The sequence below is a fragment of the Oncorhynchus keta genome, unplaced genomic scaffold (assembly GCF_023373465.1).
Source record: "Oncorhynchus keta strain PuntledgeMale-10-30-2019 unplaced genomic scaffold, Oket_V2 Un_contig_5540_pilon_pilon, whole genome shotgun sequence".
Lineage (NCBI taxonomy): Eukaryota > Metazoa > Chordata > Actinopteri > Salmoniformes > Salmonidae > Oncorhynchus > Oncorhynchus keta.
In genome coordinates this window covers 7,606-34,579 of record NW_026288354.1, presented here as the reverse complement: position 1 = coordinate 34,579, position 26,974 = coordinate 7,606, and the positions used below count along the sequence as shown (strand labels likewise).

The window sequence follows — 26,974 nt, the reverse complement described above, 5'->3', positions numbered from 1 at the left end:
TGGTCCTCTCCTGTCTCTGTAGATCACTTAGGGGTAGTAGACAGCTGTGTCTCTGTAGATTACTTAGGGGTAGTAGACAGCTGTGTCTCTGTAGATTACTTAGGGGTAGTAGACAGCTGTGTCTCTGTAGATTACTTAGGGGTAGTAGACAGCTGTGTCTCTGTAGATGACTTAGGGGTAGTAGACAGCTGTGTCTCTGTAGATGACTTAGGGGTAGTAGACAGCTGTGTCTCTGTAGATCACTTTAGGGGTAGTAGACAGCTGTGATGGTCTCTGTAGATTACTTAGGGTAGTAGACAGCTGTGTCTCTGTAGATGACTTAGGGGTAGTAGACAGCTGTGTCTCTGTAGATTACTTAGGGGTAGTAGACAGCTGTGTCTCTGTAGATTACTTAGGGGTAGTAGACAGCTGTGTCTCTGTAGATGACTTAGGGGTAGTAGACAGCTGTGTCTCTGTAGATTACTTAGGGGTAGTAGACAGCTGTGTCTCTGTAGATGATTTAGGGGTAGTAGACAGCTGTGTCTCTTGTAGATGGTCCTCTCCTGTCTCTGTAGATTACTTAGGGTAGTAGACAGCTGTGTCTCTGTAGATGACTTAGGGGTAGTAGACAGCTGTGTCTCTGTAGATTACTTAGGGGTAGTAGACAGCTGTGTCTCTTGTAGATGGTCCTCTCCTGTCTCTGTAGATTACTTAGGGTAGTAGACAGCTGTGTCTCTGTAGATGATTTAGGGGTAGTAGACAGCTGTGTCTCTTGTAGATGGTCCTCTCCTGTCTCTGTAGATTACTTAGGGGTAGTAGACAGCTGTGTCTCTGTAGATGATTTAGGGGTAGTAGACAGCTGTGTCTCTTGTAGATGGTCCTCTCCTGTCTCTGTAGATTACTTAGGGGTAGTAGACAGCTGTGTCTCTGTAGATGACTTAGGGGTAGTAGACAGCTGTGTCTCTGTAGATTACTTAGGGGTAGTAGACAGCTGTGTCTCTGTAGATGACTTAGGGGTAGTAGACAGCTGTGTCTCTGTAGATGACTTAGGGGTAGTAGACAGCTGTGTCTCTGTAGATGACTTAGGGGTAGTAGACAGCTGTGTCTCTGTAGATCACTTAGGGGTAGTAGACAGCTGTGTCTCTGTAGATCACTTAGGGGTAGTAGACAGCTGTGTCTCTGTAGATCACTTAGGGGTAGTAGACAGCTGTGTCTCTTGTTGATGGTCCTCTCCTGTCTCTGTAGGCTCTGTATGAGGCTGGAGTGAAGAGGAAAGGGACTGACGTGGCTACATGGATCACCATTATGTCAGAGAGAAGTGTCCCCCACCTACAGAAAGGTACCGACTCTGTAACGAGGGACCTCTTCATGCTCTGTAACGAGGGACCTCTTCATGCTCTGTAACGAGGGACCTCTTCATGCTCTGTAACGAGGGACCTCTTCATGCACACAGGATCGTTTGGACAAAATACTCAAACTCAAAGTCAAGATGGGCGAAACCAGACATTTTTAGACATAAAGAAAGTAGATGTTTTCTATCAACCCGGTGACTCTTCAGAAAGATGACCAAATGTTGGCTATGTCTGTTCCAGTGTTTGACAGGTACAAGAGCTACAGTCCATACGACATGCAGGAGAGTATCAGGAAGGAGGTGAAGGAGACCTGGAGAAGTCCTTCCTGACACTGGGTAACATTCTACATATCATATATCTACATTCTATAATATATACATCTATATAATCTAACCTGTATTATATAATATATACATCTGTATCATATACCTACATTCTATAATATATACATCTGTATCATATATCTACATTCTATAATATATACATCTATATCATATACCTACATTCTATAATATATATATCTATAACTTATAACATGTATTCTATAATATATACATCTATATCTATAACATATAACCTGTATTCTATAATATATACATCTATATCTATAACATATAACCTGTATTCTATAATATAATACATCTATATCTATATCATGTACCTACATTCTATAATATATACATCTATAACATATACCTACATTCTCTAATACATACATCTATATCCATATCATATAACCTGTATTCTCTAATACATATATCCATATCATATAACCTATAATATATACATCCATATCTATATATCATATACCTACATTCTATAATATATACATCCATATCTATATATCATATACCTACATTCTATAATATATACATCCATATCTGTATATAATATACCTACATTCTATAATATATATATATATACACTTCTGTTCAAAAGTTTGTGGTCACTTAGAAATCTCCTTGTTTTTGAAAAAAAAAAGAAAAAATTCCATTAAAATAACATCAAATTGATCAGAAATACAGTGTAGAAATTGTTAATGATGTAAATTACGATTGTAGCTGGAAACGGCAGATTTACTTTTAATGGAATATCTATATAGGCGTACAGAGGCCCATTATCAGAGGCCCATTATCAGAGGCCCATTATCATTATCATCATTCCAATGGCACATTGTGTTAGCTAATCCAAGTTTATCATTTAAAAGGCTAATTTATCATTAGAAAACCCTTTTGCAATTATGTTAGCACAGCTGAAAACTGTGGATCTGACTAAAGAAGCAATAAAACTGTCCTTCTTTAGACTAGTTGAGTATCTTGAGCATCAGCATTTGTGGGTTTGATTACAGGCTCAAATGGCCAGAAACAAAGAACCTTCTTCTCAAACTCGTCAGTCTATTATTGTTCGGAGAAATTAAGGCCATTCCATTTGAGAAATTGCCAAGAAACTGAAGATCTCGTACAACGCTGTGTACTATTCCCTTCATAGAGCAGCTCAAACTGGCTCTAACCAGAATAGAAAGGAGTGGGAGGCCCCGGTGCACAACTGAGAAAGAGGACAAGTACATTAGAGTGTCTAGTTTGAGAAACAGACGCCTCACAAGTCCTCAACTGACAGCTTCATTAAATAGTACCCTCAAAACACCAGTCTCAACGTCAACAGTGAAGAGGCGACTCCAGGACTACCTCTACATTAGATACTCTTACCACTACATTAGATACTCGTACCTCTACATTAGCTCCTCTTACCTCTAAATTAGATACTCTTACCTCTACATTAGATACTCTTACCTCTACATTAGCTCCTCTAGCTCCTCTTACTACTACATAAGCTCCTCTTACCACTACATTAGATACTCTTACCACTACATTAGATACTCTTACCACTACATTAGATACTCTTACCACTACATTAGATACTCTTACCACTACATTAGATACTCTTACCTCTACATTAGCTCCTCTTACCTCTACACTAGATACTCTTACCTAATATATGCCATTTAGCTGACGCTTTTATCCAAAGCGACTTACAGTCATGTGTGCATACATTCTACGTATGGGTGGTCCCGGGAATCGAACCCACTACCCTGGCGTTACAAGCGCCATGCTCTACCAACTGAGCCACAGAAGGACCACCTACCTCTACACTAGATACTCTTACCTCTACATTAGCTCCTCTTACCTCTACATTAGCTCCTCTAGCGCCTCTTACCTCTACACTAGATACTCTTACCTCTACATTAGCTCCTCTAGCTCCTCTTACCTCTACATTAGATACTCTTACCTCTACATTAACTTCTAAACATCTCCATTGTTTCTGACACACTCCTACAAAGCCAATCAATTCCTCTCTGACTAGTTCCAGAATGATCTATCCGTTTAATCTCTTCAGCATAACATTACCTGTCCATTGATAATGTCTCTCTCTGTCTCTCTCTCTCCCTTTCTCTCTCTGTCTCTCTCTCTCCCTTTCTCTCTCTGTCTCTCTCTCCCTTTCTCTCTCTGTCTCTCTCTCCCTCTCTCTCTCTCTCTCTCTCTCTCTCTCTCTCTCTCTCTCTCTCTCTCTCTGTGTCTCTCTCTCTCCCTTTCTCTCTCCCTTTCTCTCTCTATCTATCTCTATCTATCTCTCCCTTTCTCTCTCTGTCTCTCTCTCTCTCTCTCTCTCTCTCTGTGTCTCTCTCTCCCTTTCTCTCTGTGTCTCTCTCTCTCCTCTCTCTCTCTCTCTCTCTCTCCTCTCCCTCTCTCTCTGTGTGTCTCTCTCTCTCCTCTCTCTCTCTCTCTCTCTCTCCCTCTCTCTCTCCTCTCTCTCTCTCTCTCTCTCTCTCTCTCTCTCTCTCTCTCTCTCTCTGTGTCTCTCTCTCTCTCTCTCTCTCTGTCTCTCTCTCCCTTTCTCTCTCTGTGTCTCTCTCTCTCCCTTTCTCTCTCTGTGTCTCTCTCTCTCCCTTCCTCTCTCTGTCTCTCTCTCCCTTTCTCTCTCTGTCTCTCTCTCTCTCTCTCTCCCTTTCTCTCTCTCTGTGTGTCTCTCTCGCTCTCCCTTTCTCTCTGTTGGTCTCTCTCTGCCGTCATGTTGTCTATGAACCGTATTACAACTGGCAGTGAGAGGAAAGAAGGGGGGTTCTCTACTCCTCTCCACCTTGTCTCCTCTTCCTTCCCTCCTATTTGTACCAGATGGGCCCTCGGTCGATTCATTCCTTATTAACAGTAATTGCAAGTTGTTTGAAGAAAACAACATTTGATTTCAAGGGATGTCGTGCCCTTAAGAAACAAACTGTGGATCTGTGCCTATACACTGCAGGCAGCCTCCTTACCAGGAACCCTTTAGAAAGAGCAACAGGAAGTGACAGGTCCAGAGAGGATATCAGAAACAAAGTTGAGGTTGATTTCAATCTGTTCTCTTCTTCTCTGCTTTGTTTTTGCAGTGGAGTGCTTTGAGAACAAACAACAGTACTTTGCTAACAGACTGGGCGAAGCCATGAAGGTGATTATCTGTTAACCTCTTGTTGTGTGACTGAGTACGATGGTGAACTACAAGTCCTCATGAGAAACAAACAATGAACTCATTGTTATTTGTACATTTGCTACAAACCCTTTCAACCTCCTTTAAAATCCTTCCACCCCCTTCAACACCATTCAACCCTTCAACACCCTTCAACTGCCTTCAACCCCCTTCAACACCCTTCAACCCTTCAACCCCTTCAACACCCTTCAACCCTTCAACCCTTCAACCCCTTCAACTGCCTTCAACACCCTTCAACACCCTTCAACTGCCTTCAACCCCCTTCAACCCCCTTCAACACCCTTCAACACCCTTCAACACCCTTCAACCCCCTTCAACACCCTTCAACACCCTTCAACTGCCTTCAACCCCCTTCAATCCCCTTCAATCCCCTTCAATCCCCTCCATTCCCCTTCAACCCCCTTCAACACCATTCAACCCCCTTCAATCCCCTTCAATCCCCTTCAATCCCCTTCAACCCCCTTCAATCCCCTCCATTCCCCTTCAACACCTTTCAACACCCTTCAATCCCCTTCAACCGCCTTCAACTCCCTTCAACCCCAACCCCCTTCCATCTCCTTCGACCCCAACCCCCTTCAACCCCCTTCAATCCCCTCCAACCCCATTCAACCCCATACCCTTCAACCCCCTTTCCATCCCCTTCAACCCCAACCCCCTTCAACCCCTTCAAATCCCCTTCAACCCCCTTCCAGCCCCTTCAATCCCCTTCAACCCCAACACCCTTCAACCCCAACACCCTTCAACCCCAACACCCTTCAACCCCAAACCCTTTCAACCCCCTTCAACCCTCTTCAATTCTTTTTCAACCTCAACCCCATTCAACCCCCTTTAGAAGATTTGAATTATGAATCAAAGATGATCTCGTGGGAGAAACATCCCACGGTAATTATGTAACAAACGTTCATGAGTTGATTAAACAAGGAGTTGCGTCATCCACGCTTTCTTCAGTAAAAACATCAACAAACACAAACCATCACCAAGGACTCTATTCAATCAGCATCGGCCGGAGACCAGGGCTCCTATGGCCTGCTTGAAATGTGAATGTCATTTCTGATTGAGTCCACATTACGCCCAGCGTTTACCGTGAATGTCTCCACGAACTCATGGGGCGGCAGGGTAGCCTAGTGGTTAGAGTGGAGGGGCGGCAGCGTAGCCTAGTGGTTAGAGTGGAGGGTTGGCAGCGTAGCCTAGTGGTTAGAGTGGAGGGTTGGCAGCGTAGCCTAGTGGTTAGAGTGGAGGGCGGCAGCGTAGTCTAGTGGTTAGAGTGGAGGGGGGGCAGCGTAGCCTAGTGGTTAGAGTGGAGGGTTGGCAGCGTAGCCTAGTGGTTAGAGTGGAGGGGCGGCAGCGTAGTCTAGTGGTTAGAGTGGAGGGGGGGCAGCGTAGCCTAGTGGTTAGAGTGGAGGGGCGGCAGCGTAGTCTAGTGGTTAGAGTGGAGGGGGGGCAGCGTAGCCTAGTGGTTAGAGTGGAGGGGCGGCAGCGTAGCCTAGTGGTTAGAGTGGAGGGTTGGCAGCGTAGCCTAGTGGTTAGAGTGGAGGGTTGGCAGCGTAGCCTAGTGGTTAGAGTGGAGGGGCGGCAGCGTAGTCTAGTGGTTAGAGTGGAGGGGTGGCAGCGTAGCCTAGTGGTTAGAGTGGAGGGTTGGCAGGGTAGACTAGTGGTTAGAGTGGAGGGGGGCAGCGTAGCCTAGTGGTTAGAGTGGAGGGTTGGCAGCGTAGCCTAGTGGTTAGAGTGGAGGGGCGGCAGGTAGACTAGTGGTTAGAGTGGAGGGGGCAGCGTAGCCTAGTGGTTAGAGTGGAGGGTTGGCAGCGTAGCCTAGTGGTTAGAGTGGAGGGTTGGCAGGGTAGCCTAGTGGTTAGAGTGGAGGGTTGGCAGCGTAGCCTAGTGGTTAGAGTGGAGGGGCGGCAGGTAGACTAGTGGTTAGAGTGGAGGGGGGCAGCGTAGCCTAGTGGTTAGAGTGGAGGGTTGGCAGCGTAGCCTAGTGGTTAGAGTGGAGGGGTGGCAGGTAGACTAGTGGTTAGAGTGGAGGGGGGCAGCGTAGCCTAGTGGTTAGAGTGGAGGGGTGGCAGGGTAGCCTAGTGGTTAGAGTGGAGGGGTGGCAGCGTAGCCTAGTGGTTAGAGTGGAGGGGCGGCAGGGTAGCCTAGTGGTTAGAGTGGAGGGGCGGCAGGGTAGCCTAGTGGTTAGAGTGGAGGGGTGGCAGCGTAGCCTAGTGGTTAGAGTGGAGGGTTGGCAGGGTAGACTAGTGGTTAGAGCGGAGGGTTGGCAGGGTAGACTAGTGGTTAGAGTGGAGGGGCGGCAGCGTAGCCTAGTGGTTAGAGTGGAGGGGTGGCAGCGTAGCCTAGTGGTTAGAGTGGAGGGGTGGCAGCGTAGCCTAGTGGTTAGAGTGGAGGGGTGGCAGCGTAGCCTAGTGGTTAGAGTGGAGGGTTGGCAGGGTAGACTAGTGGTTAGAGCGGAGGGTTGGCAGGGTAGACTAGTGGTTAGAGTGGAGGGTTGGCAGGGTAGACTAGTGGTTAGAGTGGAGGGTTGGCAGGGTAGACTAGTGGTTAGAGTGGAGGGGCGGCAGCGTAGCCTAGTGGTTAGAGTGGAGGGTTGGCAGGGTAGACTAGTGGTTAGAGTGGAGGGGCGGCAGCGTAGCCTAGTGGTTAGAGTGGAGGGGGGGCAGCGTAGCCTAGTGGTTAGAGTGGAGGGGGGGCAGCGTAGCCTAGTGGTTAGAGTGGAGGGCGGCAGCGTAGCCTAGTGGTTAGAGTGGAGGGTTGGCAGGGTAGACTAGTGGTTAGAGTGGAGGGGCGGCAGCGTAGCCTAGTGGTTAGAGTGGAGGGGGGGCAGCGTAGCCTAGTGGTTAGAGTGGAGGGTTGGCAGGGTAGACTAGTGGTTAGAGTGGAGGGGCGGCAGCGTAGCCTAGTGGTTAGAGTGGAGGGGGCAGCGTAGCCTAGTGGTTAGAGTGGAGGGGGCAGCGTAGCCTAGTGGTTAGAGTGGAGGGTTGGCAGCGTAGCCTAGTGGTTAGAGTGGAGGGTTGGCAGGGTAGACTAGTGATTAGAGTGGAGGGTTGGCAGGGTAGACTAGTGGTTAGAGTGGAGGGGCGGCAGCGTAGCCTAGTGGTTAGAGTGGAGGGTTGGCAGGGTAGACTAGTGGTTAGAGTGGAGGGGCGGCAGCGTAGCCTAGTGGTTAGAGTGGAGGGTTGGCAGGGTAGACTAGTGGTTAGAGTGGAGGGTTGGCAGGGTAGACTAGTGGTTAGAGTGGAGGGGTGGCAGCGTAGCCTAGTGGTTAGAGCGTTGGACTAGTAACTGGAAGGTTGCGAGTTCAAACCCCCGAGCTGACAAGGTACAAATCTGTCGTTCTGCCCCTGAACAGGCAGTTAACCCACTGTTCCCAGGCCGTCATTGAAAATAAGAATGTGTTCTTAACTGACTTGCCTGGTTAAATAAAGGTCAAATAAAAATAAAAATAAACTTCAGCGTTACGGATTAAATCGAGCCCCCCCCCCAAATGTTTTTGTTTTTAAATGAGACATCTAGAGCATTGGAAAGGAAGTTACCTGGATACTGTACATATAAACACATAGACCGAGAGAAGGAGACGACACAGACAATGGTAGTCAACGGCAACGGCAGGCTTGTAGGACATGAATTACCTGTCCTGATAAATAACACCATGTGATGTTGACATCATCTGCAGGGTAAAAGTGCCAAGGAGAAGGTGGTGACCAGGATCGTCGTGTCTCGCTGTGAGGTGGACCTCATGAAGATCAGGACAGAGTTTAAGAAACTGAACCAGAAGTCCTTGTACCAGACCATCGCTGTGAGGACTCTTCTTTTTTCTGTTTCTCTTCCATTCTCTCTCTCTCTCTCCCTCTCTCTCCCTCTCTCTCCCCCTCTCTCTCTCTCCCTCTCTCTCCCCCTCTCTCTCTCTCCCTCTCTCTCTCTCTCTCTCTCTCTCTCTCCCTCTCTCTCTCTCTCTCTCCCTCTCTCTCTCTGTCTCTCCTCTCTCTCTCTCTCTCTCTCTCTCTCTCTCTCATCCTCCCTCTCTCTCTCTCTCTCTCCCTCTCTCTCTGTCTCTCCCTCTCTCTCTCTCTCTCTCTCATCCTCCCTCTCTCTCTCTCCCTCTCTCTCTCTCCCTCTCTCTCTCTCTCTCTCTCTCTCTCTCTCTCTCTCTCTCTCTCTCTCTCTCTCTCTCTCTCTCTCTCTCTCTCTCTCTCTCTCTCTCTCTCTCTCTCTCTCTCTCTCTCTCTCTCTCTCTCTCTCTCTCTCTCTCTTCTCTCTCTCTCTCTCTCTCTCTCTCTCTCTCTCTCTCTCTCTCTCTCTCTCTCTCTCTCTCTCTCTCTCTCTCTCTCTCTCTCTCTCTCAGCCCCAAACATTATTGGGATGTGACGGCAAGCAATGACACAGTGTAACATCTCGTAGAATTCTAAACCACTGCCTGCTCTGTCCTGTTTCATGACAAACTGAGTGTCTTGACTGAACTTGCCTTCCTCCTTGTAGCTCCTAGCGGACCGAAGGGTCTCAACCCCTTTATTTTCTGTCCCCTATCAGGAGCACACTAAAGGAGACTATCAGAAGGTCCTGCTGAGTCTGTGTGGAGGAGACGACTAAAGTCCAACTGGCACCAACTGTCACCTTGCCCCAAATGCCTTGTTCCTATTTTGATTCAGTCTAGTGACACAGACATTGAGAACTGGTGCCTTTATCCACAACACCCAGCAGCATTAGAGTCATCATTACTCAGATTGCGTCACCTTTCTGTGAAGTATGAGATATCCAACGGAAGAATTGATAGTAAATGTTTTTTATGCAATGTTTTTTTGAAATTAAATCATTTTTTGTTAAATAGTTTCCTTTATTATTATTATTATTTTTTACAATATTACAGAGCTGTTGTCTTTAGGACATTTTTCTCAGAGTAAAGTCAGACATTTTGAATGGTAATTGTCGACGCTTGATCCAGCTAGTGTATGTCCTTATATCGCCACTAGAGGGCGCTAGAGCAATACCATACATTCCTGCTTCCTCCTGGCCTTGTTTCCATGGAAGAGAGGTTGCTTTGATATCACTCTAATGCTCTAATATCTTTATCTAATATCTTTAAAATCAGATGGGAATGTTGAGTGGAGCTTCACAATGCTGTTTAAAAAACCTTTTGATACTTGGGGGTAATTTTTCAAGACAAGCAAACCAAGTTTTTAAGTGAATTATATAAAACAAATTGTTTGATGCTGTCAGTCAGTTTAAAATTGTAATCTATTAGGAGTCCTCCCTCACTGTGGACAATAATCACATTTTCAAAACTGGAACTTTGTCTAGAAAATATTGGTTCAAAATTGCGACCCAATAGACGACAGAAGCCATACAGTATATTTGTGTTTATGTATCTGTAAACTCTGGCGAATTCATAATAAATCACAATTGATTCCTGTGGAAATCAGATAAAAGATTGAACTTCTTCCTACATAAAACCCTCTCTCTCTCTCTCTCTCTCTCTCTCTCTCTCTCTCTCTCTCTCTCTCTCTCTCTCTCTATGTGTTATATTCATCGAAGAGGTTTATTTAGATTTTTTTAATCGTTAGTGTGTTTTGCTTTGTTTGTTTGGTGCTAATTTTTTGAATTAAAAATGTTAATTTAACCTCCAGCAACAGCCATTTGCATACGAGGGTAGCAAACAGCTACTTCTCCTGTTTAGTTTGAGGTCTCTTAGGATCGAAGGATCCGCCATCCTGTTGACAAGGCACTTCTTCAGACTGAGAAAACAAGAGAGAGGGAAAGAGAGACAGTTAGAGAGAGAGAGAGAGATAAGTAGAGGCAGTGAGGAAGAAACACTACAAACAAACTCTACTGACAGAAAAAAATGTGGGCCGACAATAAGACAAGCTATCATAACACAAACGAGAGATGAACAGATGAAACCGGAAGAGAGGGAGAGAGCATTGTACATTGTTACGTCATGCCAATAAAGCAAATTGAATTGAAAGAATTGAGAACGAGGCAGAGAGAGAGAGAGAGAGAGAGAGAGAGAGGAAGAGAGAGAGAGAGAGAGAGAGAGAGAGAGAGAGGAAGAGAGAGAGAGCGAGACAGAGAGGGAGGAAAAGAGAGCGGGAGAGAGAGAGCGAGACAGAGAGGGAGGGAGGAAGAGAGGAGAGAGAGAGCAGACAGAGAGGGAGGAAGAGAGAGAGGGAAGCAGATAGATAGGGAGGAAGAGCGAGAGAGAGGGAAGCAGATAGATAGGGAGGAAGAGAGAGAGAGGGAAGCAGATAGATAGGGAGGAAGAGAGAGAGAGGGAAGCAGTTAGATAGGGAGGAAGAGCGAGAGAGAGGGAAGCAGATAGATAGGGAGGAAGAGAGAGAGAGAGAAGCAGATAGATATGGAGGAAGAGAGAGAGAGAGGGAAGCAGATAGATAGGTAGAAAGAGAGAGAGAGAGAAGCAGATAGATAGGGAGGAAGAGAGAGAGAGAAGCAGATAGATAGGGAGGAAGAGCAGAGAGGGAAGCAGATAGATAGGGAGGAAGAGAGAGAGAGAGAGAAGCAGATAGATAGGGAGGAAGAGAGAGAGAGAGAGGGAAGCAGATAGATAGGGAGGAAGAGAGAGAGAGAAGCAGATAGATAGGGAGGAAGAGAGAGAGAGAGAGAGAGAGAGAGAGAGAGAGAGAGAGAGAGAGAAGCAGATAGATGTGGAGGAAGAGAGAGAGAGAGAGGGAAGCAGATAGATAGGGAGGAAGAGAGAGAGAGCAGCAGAAAGATAGGGAGGAAGAGATAGAGAGCGAGACAGAGAGGGAGGAAAAGAGAGAGGGGGAGAGAGCGAGACAGAGAGGGAGGGAGGAAGAGAGGGAGAGAGAGAGAGAGAGAGAGAGAGGGAGGAAGAGAGAGAGGGAAGCAGATAGATAGGGAGGAAGAGCGAGAGAGAGGGAAGCAGATAGATAGGGAGGAAGAGAGAGAGAGAGAAGCAGATAGATAGGGAGGAAGAGAGAGAGAGAGAAGCAGATAGATAGGGAGGAAGAGAGAGAGAGAAGCAGATAGATAGGGAGGAAGAGAGAGAGAGAGAGAGAAGAGAGAGAGAGAGAGAGAGGAGAGAGAGAGAGAGAGAGAGAGAGAGCAGATAGATAGGGAGGAAGAGATAGAGAGAGAGAGAGAGAGAGAAGCAGATAGATAGGGAGGAAGAGAGAGAGAGAAGCAGATAGATAGGGAGGAAGAGAGAGAGCAGCAGAAAGATAGGGAGGAAGAGAGAGAGCGAGACAGAGAGAGAGGAAGAGAAAGAGAGAGAGGAAGAGAGAGAGAGAGGAGGAGGGAGAAGAGAGGGAGGAGAGAGAGAGAGAGAGAGATAGAGAGGAAGAGAGAGAGAGAGAGAGAGAAGCAGATAGATAGGGAGGAAGAGAGAGAGAGAGGGAAGCAGATAGATAGGGAGGAAGAGAGAGAGAAGCAGATAGATAGGGAGGAAGAGAGAGAGAGAGAAGCAGATAGATAGGGAGGAAGAGAGAGAGAGAGAGAGAGAGAAGCAGATAGATAGGGAGGAAGAGAGAGAGAGAGAAGAGATAGATAGAGAGGAAGAGAGAGAGAGAGAAGCAGATAGATAGGGAGGAAGAGAGAGAGAGAGGGAGCAGATAGATAGGGAGGAAGAGAGAGAGAGAAGCAGATAGATAGGGAGGAAGAGAGAGAGAGAGAGAGAGAAGCAGATAGATAGGGAGGAAGAGAGAGAGAAAGCAGATAGATAGGGAGGAAGAGAGAGAGAGAGAGAAGCAGATAGATAGGGAGGAAGAGAGAGAGAGAGAGAGCAGATAGATAGGGAGGAAGAGAAGAGAGGAGAAGCAGATAGATAGGGAGGAAGAGAGAGAGAGAGAGAGGGGAGCAGATAGATATGGAGGAAGAGAGAGAGAGAGAGGGAAGCAGATAGATAGGGAGGAAGAGAGAGAGAGAAAGCAGATAGATAGGGAGGAAGAGAGAGAGGGAGCAGATAGATAGAGGAAGGAAGAGAGAGAGAGAAGCAGATAGATAGGGAGGAAGAGAGAGAGAGAGAAGCAGATAGATAGGGAGGAAGAGAGAGAGAGAGATAGCAGATAGATAGGGAGGAAGAGAGAGAGAGAAGCAGATAGATAGGGAGGAAGAGAGAGAGAGAGAGGAGCAGATAGATAGGGAGGAAGAGAGAGAGAGAAGCAGATAGATAGGGAGGAAGAGATAGATAGGGAGGAAGAGGGAGGAAGAGAGAGAGAAGCAGATAGATAGGGAGGAAGAGAGAGAGAGAAAAGAGATAGATAGAGGAAGAGAGAGAGAGAGAGAGATAGAGATAGTTATGAGGAAGAGAGAGAGAGAGAGAGCAGATAGATATGGAGGAAGAGAGAGAGAGAGAGAAGCAGATAGATAGGAGAAGAGAGAGAGGGAGGGAAGCAGATAGATAGGGAGGAAGAGAGAGAGAGAAGCAGATAGATAGGGAGGAAGAGAGAGAGAGAGCAGATAGATAGAGGAGAAGAGAAGCAGATAGATGTGGAGGAGAGAGAGAGAGAGAGAAGCAGATAGATATGGAGGAAGAGAGAGAGAGAGGGAAGCAGATAGATAGGGAGGAAGAGAGAGAGAGAGAGGGAAGCAGATAGATAGGGAGGAAGAGAGAGAGAGAGCAGATAGAAGGGAGATAGATAGAGAGAGAGAAGAGAGAGAGAGAGAGAGGAAGCAGATAGATATGGAGGAAGAGAGAGAAGCAGATAAGAGATAGATATGGAGGAAGAGAGAGAGAGAGAAGCAGATAGATAGGGAGGAAGAGAGAGAGAGAGAAGCAGATAGATAGGGAGGAAGAGAGAGAGAGAGAGAGAGCAGATAGATAGGGAAGAGAGAGAGAGAGAGAGAAGCAGATAGATAGGGAGGAAGAGAGAGAGAGAAGCAGATAGATAGGGAGGAAGAGAGAGAGAGAGAGAGAAGCAGATAGATAGGGAGGAAGAGAGAGAGAGAAGAGAAGCAGATAGATGTGGAGGAAGAGAGAGAGAGAGAGAGAGAGAAGCAGATAGATATGGAGGAAGAGAGAAGAGAGAGAGAGGGAGCAGATAGATAGGGAGGAAGAGAAGAGAGAGAGAGAGAAGCAGATAGATAGGGAGGAAGAGAGAGAGAGAGAGCAGATAGATATGGAGGAAGAGAGAGAGAGAGAGAGCAGATAGATAGGGAGGAAGAGAAGAGAGAGGGAAGCAGATAGATAGGGAGGAAGAGGAGAGAGAGCAGATAGATAGATAAGAGGAAGAGAGAGAAGCAGATAGATAGGGAGGAAGAGAGAGAGAGGAAGCAGATAGATAGGGAGGAAGAGAGAGAGAGAAGCAGATAGATAGGGAGGAAGAGAGAGAGAGAAAGCAGATAGATAGGGAGGAAGAGAGAGAGAAGAGCAGATAGATAGGGAGGAAGAGAGAGAGAGAGAGAGAGAGCAGATAGATAGGGAGGAAGAGAGAGAGAGAGAAGCAGATAGATAGGGAGGAAGAGAGAGAGAGAGAAGCAGATAGATAGGGAGGAAGAGAGAGAGAGAGAGAAGCAGATAGATAGGGAGGAAGAGAGAGAGAGAGGAAGCAGATAGATAGGGAGGAAGAGAGAGAGAGAGAAGAAGAAGCAGATAGATAGGGAGGAAGAGAGAGAGAGAGAAGCAGATAGATAGGGAGGAAGAGAGAGAGAGAGAAGCAGATAGATAGGAGGAAGAGAGAGAGAGAGAGAGAAGCAGATAGATAGAGGAGGAAGAGAGAGAGAGAGAAGCAGATAGATAGGGAGGAAGAGAGAGAGAGAAAAAGCAGATAGATAGGGAGGAAGAGAGAGAGAGAGAGAGAAGCAGATAGATAGGGAGGAAGAGAGAGAGAGCAGATAGATAGGGAGGAAGAGAGAGAAGCAGATAGATAGGGAGGAAGAGAGAGAGAAAAGCAGATAGATAGGGAGGAAGAGAGAGAGAGAGAAGCAGATAGATGGGAGGAAGAGAGAGAGAGAGAGAGAGAAGCAGATAGATATGGAGGAAGAAGAGAGAGAGAGGAGCAGATAGATAGGGAGGAAGAGAGAGAGAGAAGCAGATAGATAGGGAGGAAGAGAGAGAGAGAGATAGATAGAAAAGCAGATAGATAGGGAGGAAGAGAGAGAGAGAAGCAGATAGATAGGGAGGAAGAGAGAGAGAGAGAGAAAGCAGATAGATAGGGAGGAAGAGAGAGAGAGAGAGAAGCAGATAGATAGGGAGGAAGAGAGAGAGAGAGAGAGAAGCAGATAGATAGGGAGGAAGAGAGAGAGAGAAGCAGATAGATAGGGAGGAAGAGAGAGAGAGAAGCAGATAGATAGGGAGGAAGAGAGAGAAGCAGATAGATAGGGAGGAAGAGAGAGAGAGAAGCAGATAGATAGGGAGGAAGAAGAGAGAGATAGATAGAGGAAGAGAGAGAGAGAGAAAAGCAGATAGATAGGGGAGGAAGAGAGAGAGAGGGAGAAGCAGATAGATGTGGAGGAAGAGAGAGAGAGAGAGAGAGCAGATAGATAGGAGGAAGAGGGAGAGAGAGGGAAGCAGATAGATAGTGATGAAGAGAGAGAGAGAGGGAGCAGATAGATAGGGAGGAAGAGAGAGAGAGAGAGGGGAAGCAGATAGATAGGGAGGAAGAGAGAGAGAGAGAGAGAGCAGATAGATAGGGAGGAAGAGAGAGAGAGAGGGGAAGCAGATAGATAGAAGGAGGAAGCAGATAGATAGGGAGGAAGAGAGAGAGAGAGGGAAGCAGATAGATAGGGAGGAAGAGAGAGAGAGAGAGAAGCAGATAGATAGGGAGGAAGAGAGAGAGAGAGCAGATAGATAGGGAGGAAGAGAGAGAGAGAAAGCAGATAGATAGGGAGGAAGAGAGAGAGAGAAGCAGATAGATAGGGAGGAAGAGAGAGAGAGAGGGAGCAGATAGATAGGGAGGAAGAGAGAGAGAGAAGCAGATAGATAGGGAGGAAGAGAGAGAGAGAAGCAGATAGATAGGGAGGAAGAGAGAGAGAGAGAAAAGCAGATAGATAGGGAGGAAGAGAGAGAGAGAGATAGAGAGAAGCAGATAGATGTGGAGGAAGAGAGAGAGAGAGAAAGCAGATAGATATAGAGGAAGAGGGAGAGAGAGAGAGAAGCAGATAGATAGGGAGGAAGAGAGAGAGAGAGAGAGAGAGCAGATAGATAGGGAGGAAGAGAGAGAGAGAAGCAGATAGATAGGGAGGAAGAGAGAGAGAGAGAGAGAGGGGAGCAGATAGATAGGGAGGAAGAGAGAGAGAGAAGCAGATAGATAGGGAGGAAGAGAGAGAGAGAAGCAGATAGATAGGGAGGAAGAGAGAGAGAGAAGCAGATAGATAGGGAGGAAGAGAGAGAGAGAAGCAGATAGATAGGGAGGAAGAGAGAGAGAGAGAAAAGCAGATAGATAGGGAGGAAGAGAGAGAGAGAGATAGAGAGAAGCAGATAGATGTGGAGGAAGAGAGAGAGAGAGAGAGAAGCAGATAGATATGGAGGAAGAGGGAGAGAGAGAGAGGGGAGCAGATAGATAGGGAGGAAGAGAGAGAGAGAGGGAAGCAGATAGATAGGGAGGAAGAGAGAGAGAGAGAGAGGCAGATAGATAGGGAGGAAGAGAGAGAGAGAAGCAGATAGATAGGGAGGAAGAGAGAGAGAGAGAAGCAGATAGATAGGGAGGAAGAGAGAGAGAGAAGCAGATAGATAGGGAGGAAGAGAGAGAGAGAAGCAGATAGATAGGGAGGAAGAGAGAGAGAGAGAGAAGCAGATAGATAGGGAGGAAGAGAGAGAGAGAAGCAGATAGATAGGGAGGAAGAGAGAGAGAGAGAGAGAAGCAGATAGATAGGGAGGAAGAGAGAGAGAGAGGGAAGCAGATAGATAGGGAGGAAGAGAGAGAGAGAAGCAGATAGATAGGGAGGAAGAGAGAGAGAGAGCAGATAGATAGAGAGAGAGAGAGAGAGAGAGAGAGAGAGAGAGAGAGAGAGAGAGAGAGAGAGAGAGAGAGAGAGGGAAGCAGATAGATATGGAGGAAGAGAGAGAGAGAGGGAAGCAGATAGATAGGGAGGAAGAGCGAGAGAGAGGGAAGCAGATAGATAGGGGGGAAGAGAGAGAGAGAGAGAAGCAGATAGATAGGGAGGAAGAGAGAGAGAGAAGCAGATAGATAGGGAGGAAGAGAGAGAGAGAAGCAGATAGATAGGGAGGAAGAGATAGAGAGAGAGAGAGACAGAGCGAGAGAGAGAGAGAAGCAGATAGATATGGAGGAAGAGAGAGAGAGAGAAAAGCAGATAGATATGGAGGAAGAGAGAGATAGAGAGAAGCAGATAGATGTGGAGGAAGAGAGAGAGAGAGGCAGATAGATAGGGAGGAAGAGAGAGAGAGAGAAGCAGATAGATAGGGAGGAAGAGAGAGAGGAGGAAGCAGATAGATAGTGAGGAAGAGAGAGAGAGAGGGAAGCAGATAGATAGAGAGGAAGAGAGAGAGAGAGAGAAGCAGATAGATAGGGAAAGAGAGAGAGAGAGAGAGAGAGAGAGAGAGAGAGAGAGAGAGAGAGAGAGAGAGAGAGAGAGAGAGAGCATATAGATAGGGAGGAAGAGAGAGAGAGAGGCAGACAAAGAGGGTCTATAATTGGTTGAGTAGTGTGAATCATAGAGGTGTCTGGATGCGGCCTGGACAGAGAGGTATCATTAGAGAAATGAGAGGTGACTGATACCTACCCCCTGTAGTGCTGCCCTGACTCTCTCTCTCTCTCTCTCTCTCTCTCTCTCTCTCTCTCTCTCTCTCTCTCTCTCTCTCTCTCTCTCACCCTCTGTCTCTCCCCCTCTGTCTCTCCCCCTCTCTCTCTCTCTCTCTCTGTCACTGTGTCTCTCTCTGTCTCTCTCTCTTTCCCTCCTTCTCTCTGACTGTGGGATATGGGGGATATCTGTGGGATATCTTATTTTGTCCAATTGAAAAGTATTCCTGTGTTGCGTTTTTATTCAAATGGATCAAATCAAGGCTGCGTGGTTGAACAATTAACCCCCTGAAACTATATCCTTTAATTAACCCATTGTCGTGCTGAAGAAAACTCCACTTTTACAAGCCTTCAGATTTATGATCACGAAGTCGTAATATTGATGAGAACATTAACCCTTTGTGATGTTTTATGTTTACTGCCAATAAAATATGAGATACGGGGTAAAGGAAGAGGAAATAGTGTTTTGTAAAGTAGATGGGGTTTGGGAGATTTACGCTGAGACGCCTTGACAGATTAATATTCAGGTCATAAAGACGTGGAGGGGCGTCTATATTTCCTCTGTGTGTGTAGTGGAGGGGCGTCTATATTTCCACTGTGTGTGTCGTGGAGGGGCGTCTATATTTCCTCTGTGTGTGTCGTGGAGGGGCGTCTATATTTCCACTGTGTGTGTAGTGGAGGGGCGTCTATACTTCCTCTGTGTGTGTAGTGGAGGGGCGTCTATATTTCCTCTGTGTGTGTCGTGGAGGGGCGTCTATATTTCCACTGTGTGTGTCGTGGAGGGGCGTCTATATTTCCTATGTGTGTGTCGTGGAGGGGCGTCTATATTTCCTCTGTGTGTGTCGTGGAGGGGCGCCTATATTTCAACTGCTATTTGTCATGATGTACAACATGCTGCTGCCCCACCCTGCCTCGCCCAGCCGCTTGGCATTCTGGGAAAGCCACTGCGTCCCGGGTTGAACGTTCTCCCTCATTGCATTAACGACAACGCTGGTCCCCGTAGCAGTATCCTCAGGGGACTGACTGGGGGACGGCCTCCTGTAAAGGGCCTCCTGTAAAGAGCCTTCTGTAAAGGACCTCCTGTAAAGGGTCTCCTGTAAAGAGCCTCCTGTAAATGGCCTCCTGTAAAGAGCCTCCTGTAAAGGGTCTCCTGTAAAGAGCCTTCTATAAAGAGCCTTCTGTAAAGAGCCTCCTGTAAAGGGCCTCCTGTAAAGAGCCTCCTGTAAAGAGCCTCCTGTAAAGGGCCTCCTGTAAAGAGCCTCCTGTAAAGGGCCTCCTGTAAAGGGCCTCCTGTAAAGAGCCTCCTGTAAAGAGCCCCCTGTAAAGGGTCTCCTGCAAAGGGCCTCCTGTAAAGGGCCTCCTGTAAAGTGCCTCCTGTAAAGGGCCTCCTGTAAAGAGCCTCCTGTAAAGAGCCACCTGTAAAGAGCCTCCTGTAAAGGTCCTCCTGTAAATGGCCTCCTGTAAAGGGCAACCCTGTAAAGGGCCTCCTGTAAAGAGCCTTCTGTAAAGAGCCTCCTGTAAAGAGCCTCCTGTAAATGGCCTCCTGTAAAGAGCCTCCTGTAAAGGGTCTCCTGTAAAGAGCCTTCTATAAAGAGCCTTCTGTAAAGGGCCTCCTCACATAGAGATGGAGGAAGCGGCTATCAAACCTGAAGCTGTTCCTCATGTAAATGGTCAAGTCAGAAAGAAAGAGGAGTCATTCAGACTGTCCCGGTTTCGGTAGCTAGGTAGATTGCTTCGAGGTAACTGGGCAGGGAGCCTGGAAACAACCAGGCTGTCTGGTGATGCCCGAGACCAGGTGTGTCTCTGTGAGAAGAGAACGAATGAAAGATTGAACGGCCCAGCTGTCGAGTACAGTAGAGGCTCGTAAAGTCACACTGAAAAACATCGGGAGAGGAGTAGCTAGCGGGTGAAGCTAATATTTTAGCCGGGGCCTCTCCTCTCTCTCCCCTCTCTCCTCTATGTCCCTGTCTCCTTCTCAGTGGTTATAGAGAGAGAGAGACACAGCTAACATCTGTGGTAGTGTTGAATTATAAACCGACTCTAGTCTTGTAAAGGCCTCTTGCTGTGACTCCCGTCTGTGGGAGTATCCGTCGGCAGCCTGCAGCTTGTTCAGTGTGTGTGTGTGTGTGTGTGTGTGTGTGTGTGTGTGTTGTGTGTATCTTGTTCTGTTAGATGTGTATGTGTGCATATAGTATCAGTCGATACCAGTATTGAATTGTGTTCATAGAACAGATGAGGAAGCCTGATACTAATTTAATCACCCAGGCGTACATAACAAACAGTCTGCTCTCCCTACCCCCTCCCTAATACCCCCGACCCTCTTCTACCCCTTACAACCCCCTGCTACCCCCTACCAGCTCAGCCATGTCTCCCTCCCCAGTCCCTACCAGCCCCGAGGCAGCCTGGCATCACATTGAAGGAAGGCTCCTCTCCCTCGTAACAACTCCAGTTATCACAGACCAGCAGAAGCATCGCATTCCCATCCGTCTCTTTGGTGTTGACAAGACCTTCTCCTTTCTGATCAGAGGCAGACGGAAACAACACGCAGACACATCCGTGGTACTCATCCCCTCTGCCTCCAGACACATCCGTGGTACTCATCCCCTCTGCCTCCAGACACATCCGTGGTACTCATCCCCTCTGCCTCCAGACACATCCGTGGTACTCATCCCCTCTGCCTCTAGACACATCCGTGGTACTCATCCCCTCTGCCTCTAGACACATCCGTGGTACTCATCCCCTCTGCCTCTAGACACATCCGTGGTACTCATCCCCTCTGCCTCTAGACACATCCGTGGTACTCATCCCCTCTGCCTCCAGACACATCCGTGGTACTCATCCCCTCTGCCTCCAGACACATCCGTGGTACTCATCCCCTCTGCCTCTAGACACATCCGTGGTACTCATCCCCTCTGCCTCTAGACACATCCGTGGTACTCATCCCCTCTGCCTCTAGACACATCCGTGGTACTCATCCCCTCGGCCTCCAGACACATCCGTGGTACTCATCCCCTCTGCCTCCAGACACATCCGTGGTACTCATCCCCTCTGCCTCTAGACACATCCGTGGTACTCATCCCCTCTGCCTCCAGACACATCCGTGGTACTCATCCCCTCTGCCTCTAGACACATCCGTGGTACTCATCCCCTCTGCCTCTAGACACATCCGTGGTACTCATCCCCTCGGCCTCCAGACACATCCGTGGTACTCATCCCCTCGGCCTCCAGACACATCCGTGGTACTCATCCCCTCTGCCTCCAGACACATCGTGGTACTCATCCCCTCTGCCTCTCTCTCTAGTCCTCCAGACACATCAGTGGTTCTCATCCCCTCTGCCTCTAGACACATCCGTGGTACTCATCCCCTCTGCCTCCAGACACATCCGTGGTACTCATCCCCTCTGCCTCCAGACACATCCGTGGTACTCATCCCCTCTGCCTCCAGACACATCCGTGGTACTCATCCCCTCTGCCTCCAGACACATCCATGGTACTCATCCCCTCTGCCTCTCTCTCTAGTCCTCCAGACACATCAGTGGTTCTCATCCCCTCTGCCTCCAGACACATCCGTGGTACTCATCCTCTCTGCCTCTAGACACATCCGTGGTACTCATCCTCTCTGCCTCTAGACACATCCGTGGTACTCATCCCCTCTGCCTCCAGACACATCAGTGGTTCTCATCCCCTCTGCCTCCAGACACATCCGTGGTACTCATCCCCTCTGCCTCTCTCTCTAGTCCTCCAGACATATCAGTGGTACTCATCCCCACTGCCTCTCTCTCTAGTCCTACGGACACTTGATGGAAGGAAATAAAGACTCTGTTCTGTTCTCAGACTGAGAGAAACGTAGAGAGAGAGAGAGAGAGTCTATGAGTTCAAAAACATTATTCAGGAGATGGATCAGCACTGGGCCTTTGAAGATGCTGTTAAATAGATGTCTCAGGAGTTAGGTACAGGAAGTAGAGAAATAACCAAGGTACAGGAAGGAGAGAATTAAACAAGGTACAGGAAGTAGAGAAATAACCAAGGTACAGGAAGTAGAGAAATAACCAAGGTACAGGATGGAGAGAAATAACCAAGGTACAGGAAGTAGAGAAATAACCAAGGTACAGGAAGTAGAGAAATAACCAAGGTACAGAAAGTAGAGAAATAACCAAGGTACAGGAAGTAGAGAAATAACCAAGGTACAGGAAGTAGAGAAATAACCAAGGTACAGGAAGTAGAGAAATAACCAAGGTACAGGAAGTAGAGAAATAACCAAGGTACAGAAAGTAGAGAAATAACCAAGGTACAGGAAGTAGAGAAATAACCAAGGTACAGGAAGTAGAGAAATAACCAAGGTACAGAAAGTAGAGAAATAACCAAGGTACAGGAAGTAGAGAAATAACCAAGGTACAGAAAGTAGAGAAATAACCAAGGTAGAGGAAGTAGAGAAATAACCAAGGTACAGGAAGTAGAGAAATAACCAAGGTACAGGAAGTAGAGAAATAACCAAGGTACAGGAAGGAGAGAAATAACCAAGGTACAGGAACTTAGAGAAATAACCAAGATACAGGAAGTAGAGAAATAACCAAGGTTCAGGAAGTAGAGAAATAACCAAGGTACAGGAAGTAGAGAAATAACCAAGGTACAGGAAGTAGAGAAATAACCAAGGTACAGGAAGTAGAGAAATAACCAAGGTACAGGAAGTAGAGAAATAACCAAGGTACAGGAAGTAGAGAAATAACCAAGGTACAGGAAGTAGAGAAATAACCAAGGTACAGGAAGTAGAGAAATAACCAAGGTACAGGAAGTAGAGAAATAACCAAGGTACAGGAAGTAGAGAAATAACCAAGGTACAGGAAGTAGAGAAATAACCAAGGTACAGGAAGTAGAGAAATAACCAAGGTACAGGAAGTAGAGTTACTACTGTATAGTTCCTTCTCAGAGAAGTTTCAATGTTGTTGCACTGCAAATTAGGCCTTTTTTTCTATGTTGTTACTTTAGGATGAGGCTTAGTGTTCAGTTATAACACACACACACACACACACACACACACACACACACACACACACACACACACACACACACACACACACACACACACACACACACACACACACACACACACACACACACACACACACACACACACACACACACACACACACACACACACACACACACTTCATCTCAGTGAAAGCCGTTGTGTTTATCAGATCTCAGCATCTCTGTAGCTCAGGGGGCTGATCTGCTGTGAGCAGAGCTAGTGTGGTTCTGACTATCAGCACCTCTGGCTGTGTCAGTCCCGTTTCAATCTCTGGCTTCTGAGGAAACATCCACACATCCTACCCCAGAGGAGGAAAACTAACTCTCCTCTCTCTCTTTCCTTTCCTCTCTCTCTCCTTTCCCTCCTTCTCTTTCCTTTCCTCTCGCTCTCCTCTCCCTCCTCTCTCTCCTCCATTTCCCTCCACTCTTTCTCTCGTCTCTCTCTCTCCTCTCTGTCCCCTCTGTCCCCTCCCTCCTTTCGCTCACCAAAGATTAGGAGGGAGAGACAACAGGATAGAGGAGAGACCAGAGGGTAGGAGGAGACACCAAAGATTAAGAGGGAGAGACAACAGGGTAGAGGACAGACCAGAGGGTAGGAGAAGAGACCAGAGGGTGGAAGGGAGAGACCAGAGGGTAGGATTAGAGACCAGAGGGTAGGATTAGAGACCAGAGGGTAGGAGGAGAGACTAGAGGGTAGGAGGAGAGACCAGAGAGTAGGAGGGAGAGACCAGAGGGTAAGGGGATAGACCAGAGGGTAGGAGGGAGAGACCAGAGTGTAGGGGGAGAGACCAGAGGGTAGGAGAGAGACCAGAGGGTAGGGGGAGAGACCAGAGGGTAGGAGGAGAGACCAGAGAGTGGAAGGGAGAGACCAGAGGGTATGAGGAGAGACCAGAGGGTAGAAGGAGAGACCAGAGGGTAGGAGGAGAGACCAGAGGGTGGAAGGGAGAGACCAGAGGGTTGGAGGAGAGATCAGAGGGTAGGAGGGAGAGACCAGAGGGTAGAAGGAGAGACCAGAGGGTAGGAGGAGAGACCAGAGGGTAGGAGGGAGAGACCAGAGGGTAGAAGGAGAGACCAGAGGGTAGGAGGAGAGACCAGAGGGTAGGAGGAGAGACCAGAGAGTGGAAGGGAGAGACCAGAGGGTATGAGGAGAGACCAGAGGGTAGAAGGAGAGACCAGAGGGTAGGAGGAGAGACCAGAGGGTGGAAGGGAGAGACCAGAGGGTTGGAGGAGAGACAAGAACGTAGGAGGAGAGACCAGAGGGTAGTAGGAGAGACAAGAAGGTAGGAGGAGAGACCAGAGGGTGGAAGGGAGAGACCAGAGGGTAGGAGGAGAGATCAGAGGGTAGGAGGGAGAGACCAGAGGGTAGAAGGAGAGACCAGAGGGTAGGAGGAGAGACCAGAGGGTAGGAGGGAGAGACCAGAGGATAGGAGGAGAGACCAGAGGGTAGGAGGGAGAGACCAGAGGGTAGAAGGAGAGACCAGAGGATAGGATGAGAGACCAGAGGGTAGAAGGAAAGACCAGAGGGTAGGAGGAGAAACCAGAGGGTAGGAGGAGAGACCAGAGGGTTGGAGGGAGAGACCAGAGGGTGGAAGGGAGAGACCAGAGGGTAGGAGGAGAGACCAGAGGGTTGGAGGGAGAGACCAGAGGGTAGGAAGGAGAGACCAGAAGGTAGGAGGAGAGACCAGAGGGTAGGAGGTAGAGACAAGAGGGTAGGAGGAGAGACCAGAGGGTAGGAGGGGAGACCAGAGGGTAGGAGGGAGAGACCAGAGGGTAGGAGGAGAGACCAAAAGGTAGGAGGAGAGACCAGATGGTAGGAGGAGAGACCAGAGGGTAGGAGGAGAGACCAGAGGGTAGGAGGGAGAGACAAAAGGGTAGGAGGGAGAGACCAGAAGGTAGGAGGAGAGACCAGAGGGTAGGAGGGAGAGACTAGAGGGTTGGAGGAGAGACAAGAAAGTAGGAGGGAGAGACAACAGGGTAGAGGAGAGACCAGAGGGTAGGAGGAGAGACAAGAGGGTATGAGGAGAGAACAGAAGATAGGAGGGAGAGACCAGAGGGTAGGAGGAGAGACCAGAGGGTTGGAGGAGAGACAAGAAGGTAGGAGGAGAGACAAGAAGGTAGCAGGAGAGACAAGAAGGTAGCAGGAGAGACCAGAGGGTAGCAGGAGAGACAAGAATGTAGGAGGAGAGACCAGAGGGTAGCAGGAGAGACCAGAGGATAGCAGGAGAGATCAGAGGGTAGGCGGAGAGACCAGAGGGTAGGAAGTAGGAAGGAGAGACCAGAGGGTAGCAGGAGAGACCAGAGGATAAGAGAGAGAGAACAGAGGGTAGGAGGAGAGACCAGAGGGTAGGAGGAGAGACCAGAGGGTAGGAGGAGAGAACAGAGGGTAGGAGGGAGAGACCAGAGGGTAGGAGGAGAGACCAGAAGATAGGAGGGAGAGAGCAGAGGGCAGGAGGAGAGACCAGAGGGTATGAGGAGAGACCAGAGGGTTGGAGGAGAGACAAGAAGGTAGGAGGAGAGACAAGAGGGTAGGAGGAGAGACCAGAAGATAGGAGGGAGAGACCAGAGGGTAGGAGGAGAGACCAGAGGGTAGGAGGAGAGACCAGAGGGTTGGAGGAGAGACAAGAAAGTAGGAGGAGAGACAAGAAGGTAGCAGGAGAGACCAGAGGGTAGGAGGAGAGACAAGAAGGTAGGAGGAGAGACCAGAGGGTAGCAGGAGAGACCAGAGGGTAGCAGGAGAGACCAGATGATAGCAGGAGAAATCAGAGGGTAGGAAGTAGGAAGGAGAGACCAGAGGGTAGCAGGGGAGACCAGAGGATAGGAGAGAGAGAACAGAGGGTAGGAGGAGAGACCAGAGGGTAGCAGGACAGACAAGAAGGTAGGAGGAGAGACCAGAGGGTAGAAGGAGAGACCAGAGGGTTGGAGGAGAGACAAGAACGTAGGAGGAGAGACAAGAAGGTAGCAGGAGAGACCAGAGGGTAGCAGGAGAGACCAGAGGGTAGCAGGAGAGACCAGAGGATAGCAGGAGAAATCAGAGTGTAGGAAGTAGGAAGGAGAGACCAGAGGGTAGCAGGGGAGACCAGAGGATAGGAGAGAGAGAACAGAGGTTAGGAGGAGAGACCAGAGGGTAGGAGGAGAGACCAGAGGGTAGGAGGGAGAGATGGGGGGACTAGGAGGGGAGCTGGGGAGGCCTAGGAAGGGCGCTGAGGGGAGGACTAGAAGGGGAGCTGGGGGGACGAGGAGGGGAGCTGGGGGGACAAGGAGGGGAGCTGGGGGGGACTAGGTAGAAACACCCATTTAATGCCAGTTATCATTACCTAGCTAGGTAGAAATACCCTTTTAATGGCCGTTATCATTAGCTAGCTGTAACGGCGTTCTTCATTTGTAGAAAGAGAGTCGGACCGAAATGCAGCGTGGTGGTTACTCATCACTTTAATGAACAAAGCGACACATGAAATAACTGTACAAAAGCAAAACAACAAACGGAACGTGAAACCTAATTACAGCCTATCTGGTGAAACTACACAGAGACAGGAACAATCACCCACGAAATACACAGAGAAACCCCGGCTACCTAAATACGGTTCCCAATCAGAGACAACGAGAATCACCTGACTCTGATTGAGAACCGCCTCAGGCAGCCAAGCCTATACAACACCCCTACTCAGCCGCAATCTCAAATACTACAAACCCCAATACGAACTGACAGCAGACTGGCAGCACCCTGCAGACTGGCAGCTCCTTGCAGACTGACAGCTCCTTGCAGACTGGCAGCTCTTTGCAGACTGACAGCTCTGGTTGCTTCATGCAGACTGACAGCACCTTGCAGACTGACAGCTCCCTGCAGACTGGCAGCTCTTTGCAGACTGACAGCTCTGGCTGCTTCATGCAGACTGACAGCTCTGGTTGCTTCATGCAGACTGACAGCACCTTGCAGACTGACAGCTCTGGCTGCTTCATGCAGACTGACAGCTCTGGTTGCTTCATGCAGACTGACAGCACCTTGCAGACTGACTGCTCCATGCAGACTGGCAGCTCAGGCTGCTCCGAACAGGCAGGAGACTCCGACAGCGCAGGAGGGAAGGAAGGCTCTGATAGCGCTGAACAGACAGGAGACTCCAGTAGCGCAGGAGGGAAGGAAGGCTCTGGCTGTGCTGAACAGGCGAGGCGCACTGAAGGCCTGGTGCGTGGTGCTGGAACTGGTGCTACAGGATTGAGGACACGCACAGGAAGCCTGGTGCGGGGAGCTGCTACTGGAGGACTGGTGTGTGAAGGTGGCACAGGATGGACTGGACCGTGAAGGTGTACTGGAGAGCCTGAGAGCAGGACTGGCACCGGACGTGCAAGGCTAGGTAGGTACACAGGAGGCCTGGTGCGTGAGGCTGGCACATTTTTCACCAGCCGACTAACACGCACCTCAGGACGAGTATGGAG

General features: G+C 48.5%; 1 protein-coding gene and 1 long non-coding RNA gene across 2 annotated transcripts in view; one reads left to right on the top strand and one right to left on the bottom strand.

Annotated features, from left to right (window-relative positions):
* The window catches only part of LOC127925405 (annexin A2-A-like), a 35,095-nt gene extending 25,426 nt beyond the window's left edge, over positions 1–9,669 (top strand). The window contains 6 exon segments of the mRNA XM_052510284.1: positions 1,225–1,318; positions 1,572–1,631; positions 1,634–1,666; positions 4,753–4,811; positions 8,521–8,643; positions 9,375–9,669. Of these exon segments, the coding sequence (XP_052366244.1) occupies positions 1,225–1,318; positions 1,572–1,631; positions 1,634–1,666; positions 4,753–4,811; positions 8,521–8,643; positions 9,375–9,434 (429 nt within the window). The 3' untranslated portion in view covers positions 9,435–9,669.
* Positions 2,287–3,895, bottom strand: LOC127925406 (uncharacterized). Its single transcript, XR_008120835.1, has 3 exons — positions 3,618–3,895; positions 3,467–3,566; positions 2,287–3,144 (listed from the first exon to the last, which is right to left on the bottom strand). It is a non-coding gene; the product is annotated as an uncharacterized LOC127925406 (long non-coding RNA).
* Positions 9,670–26,974: the final 17,305 nt, after the last annotated feature.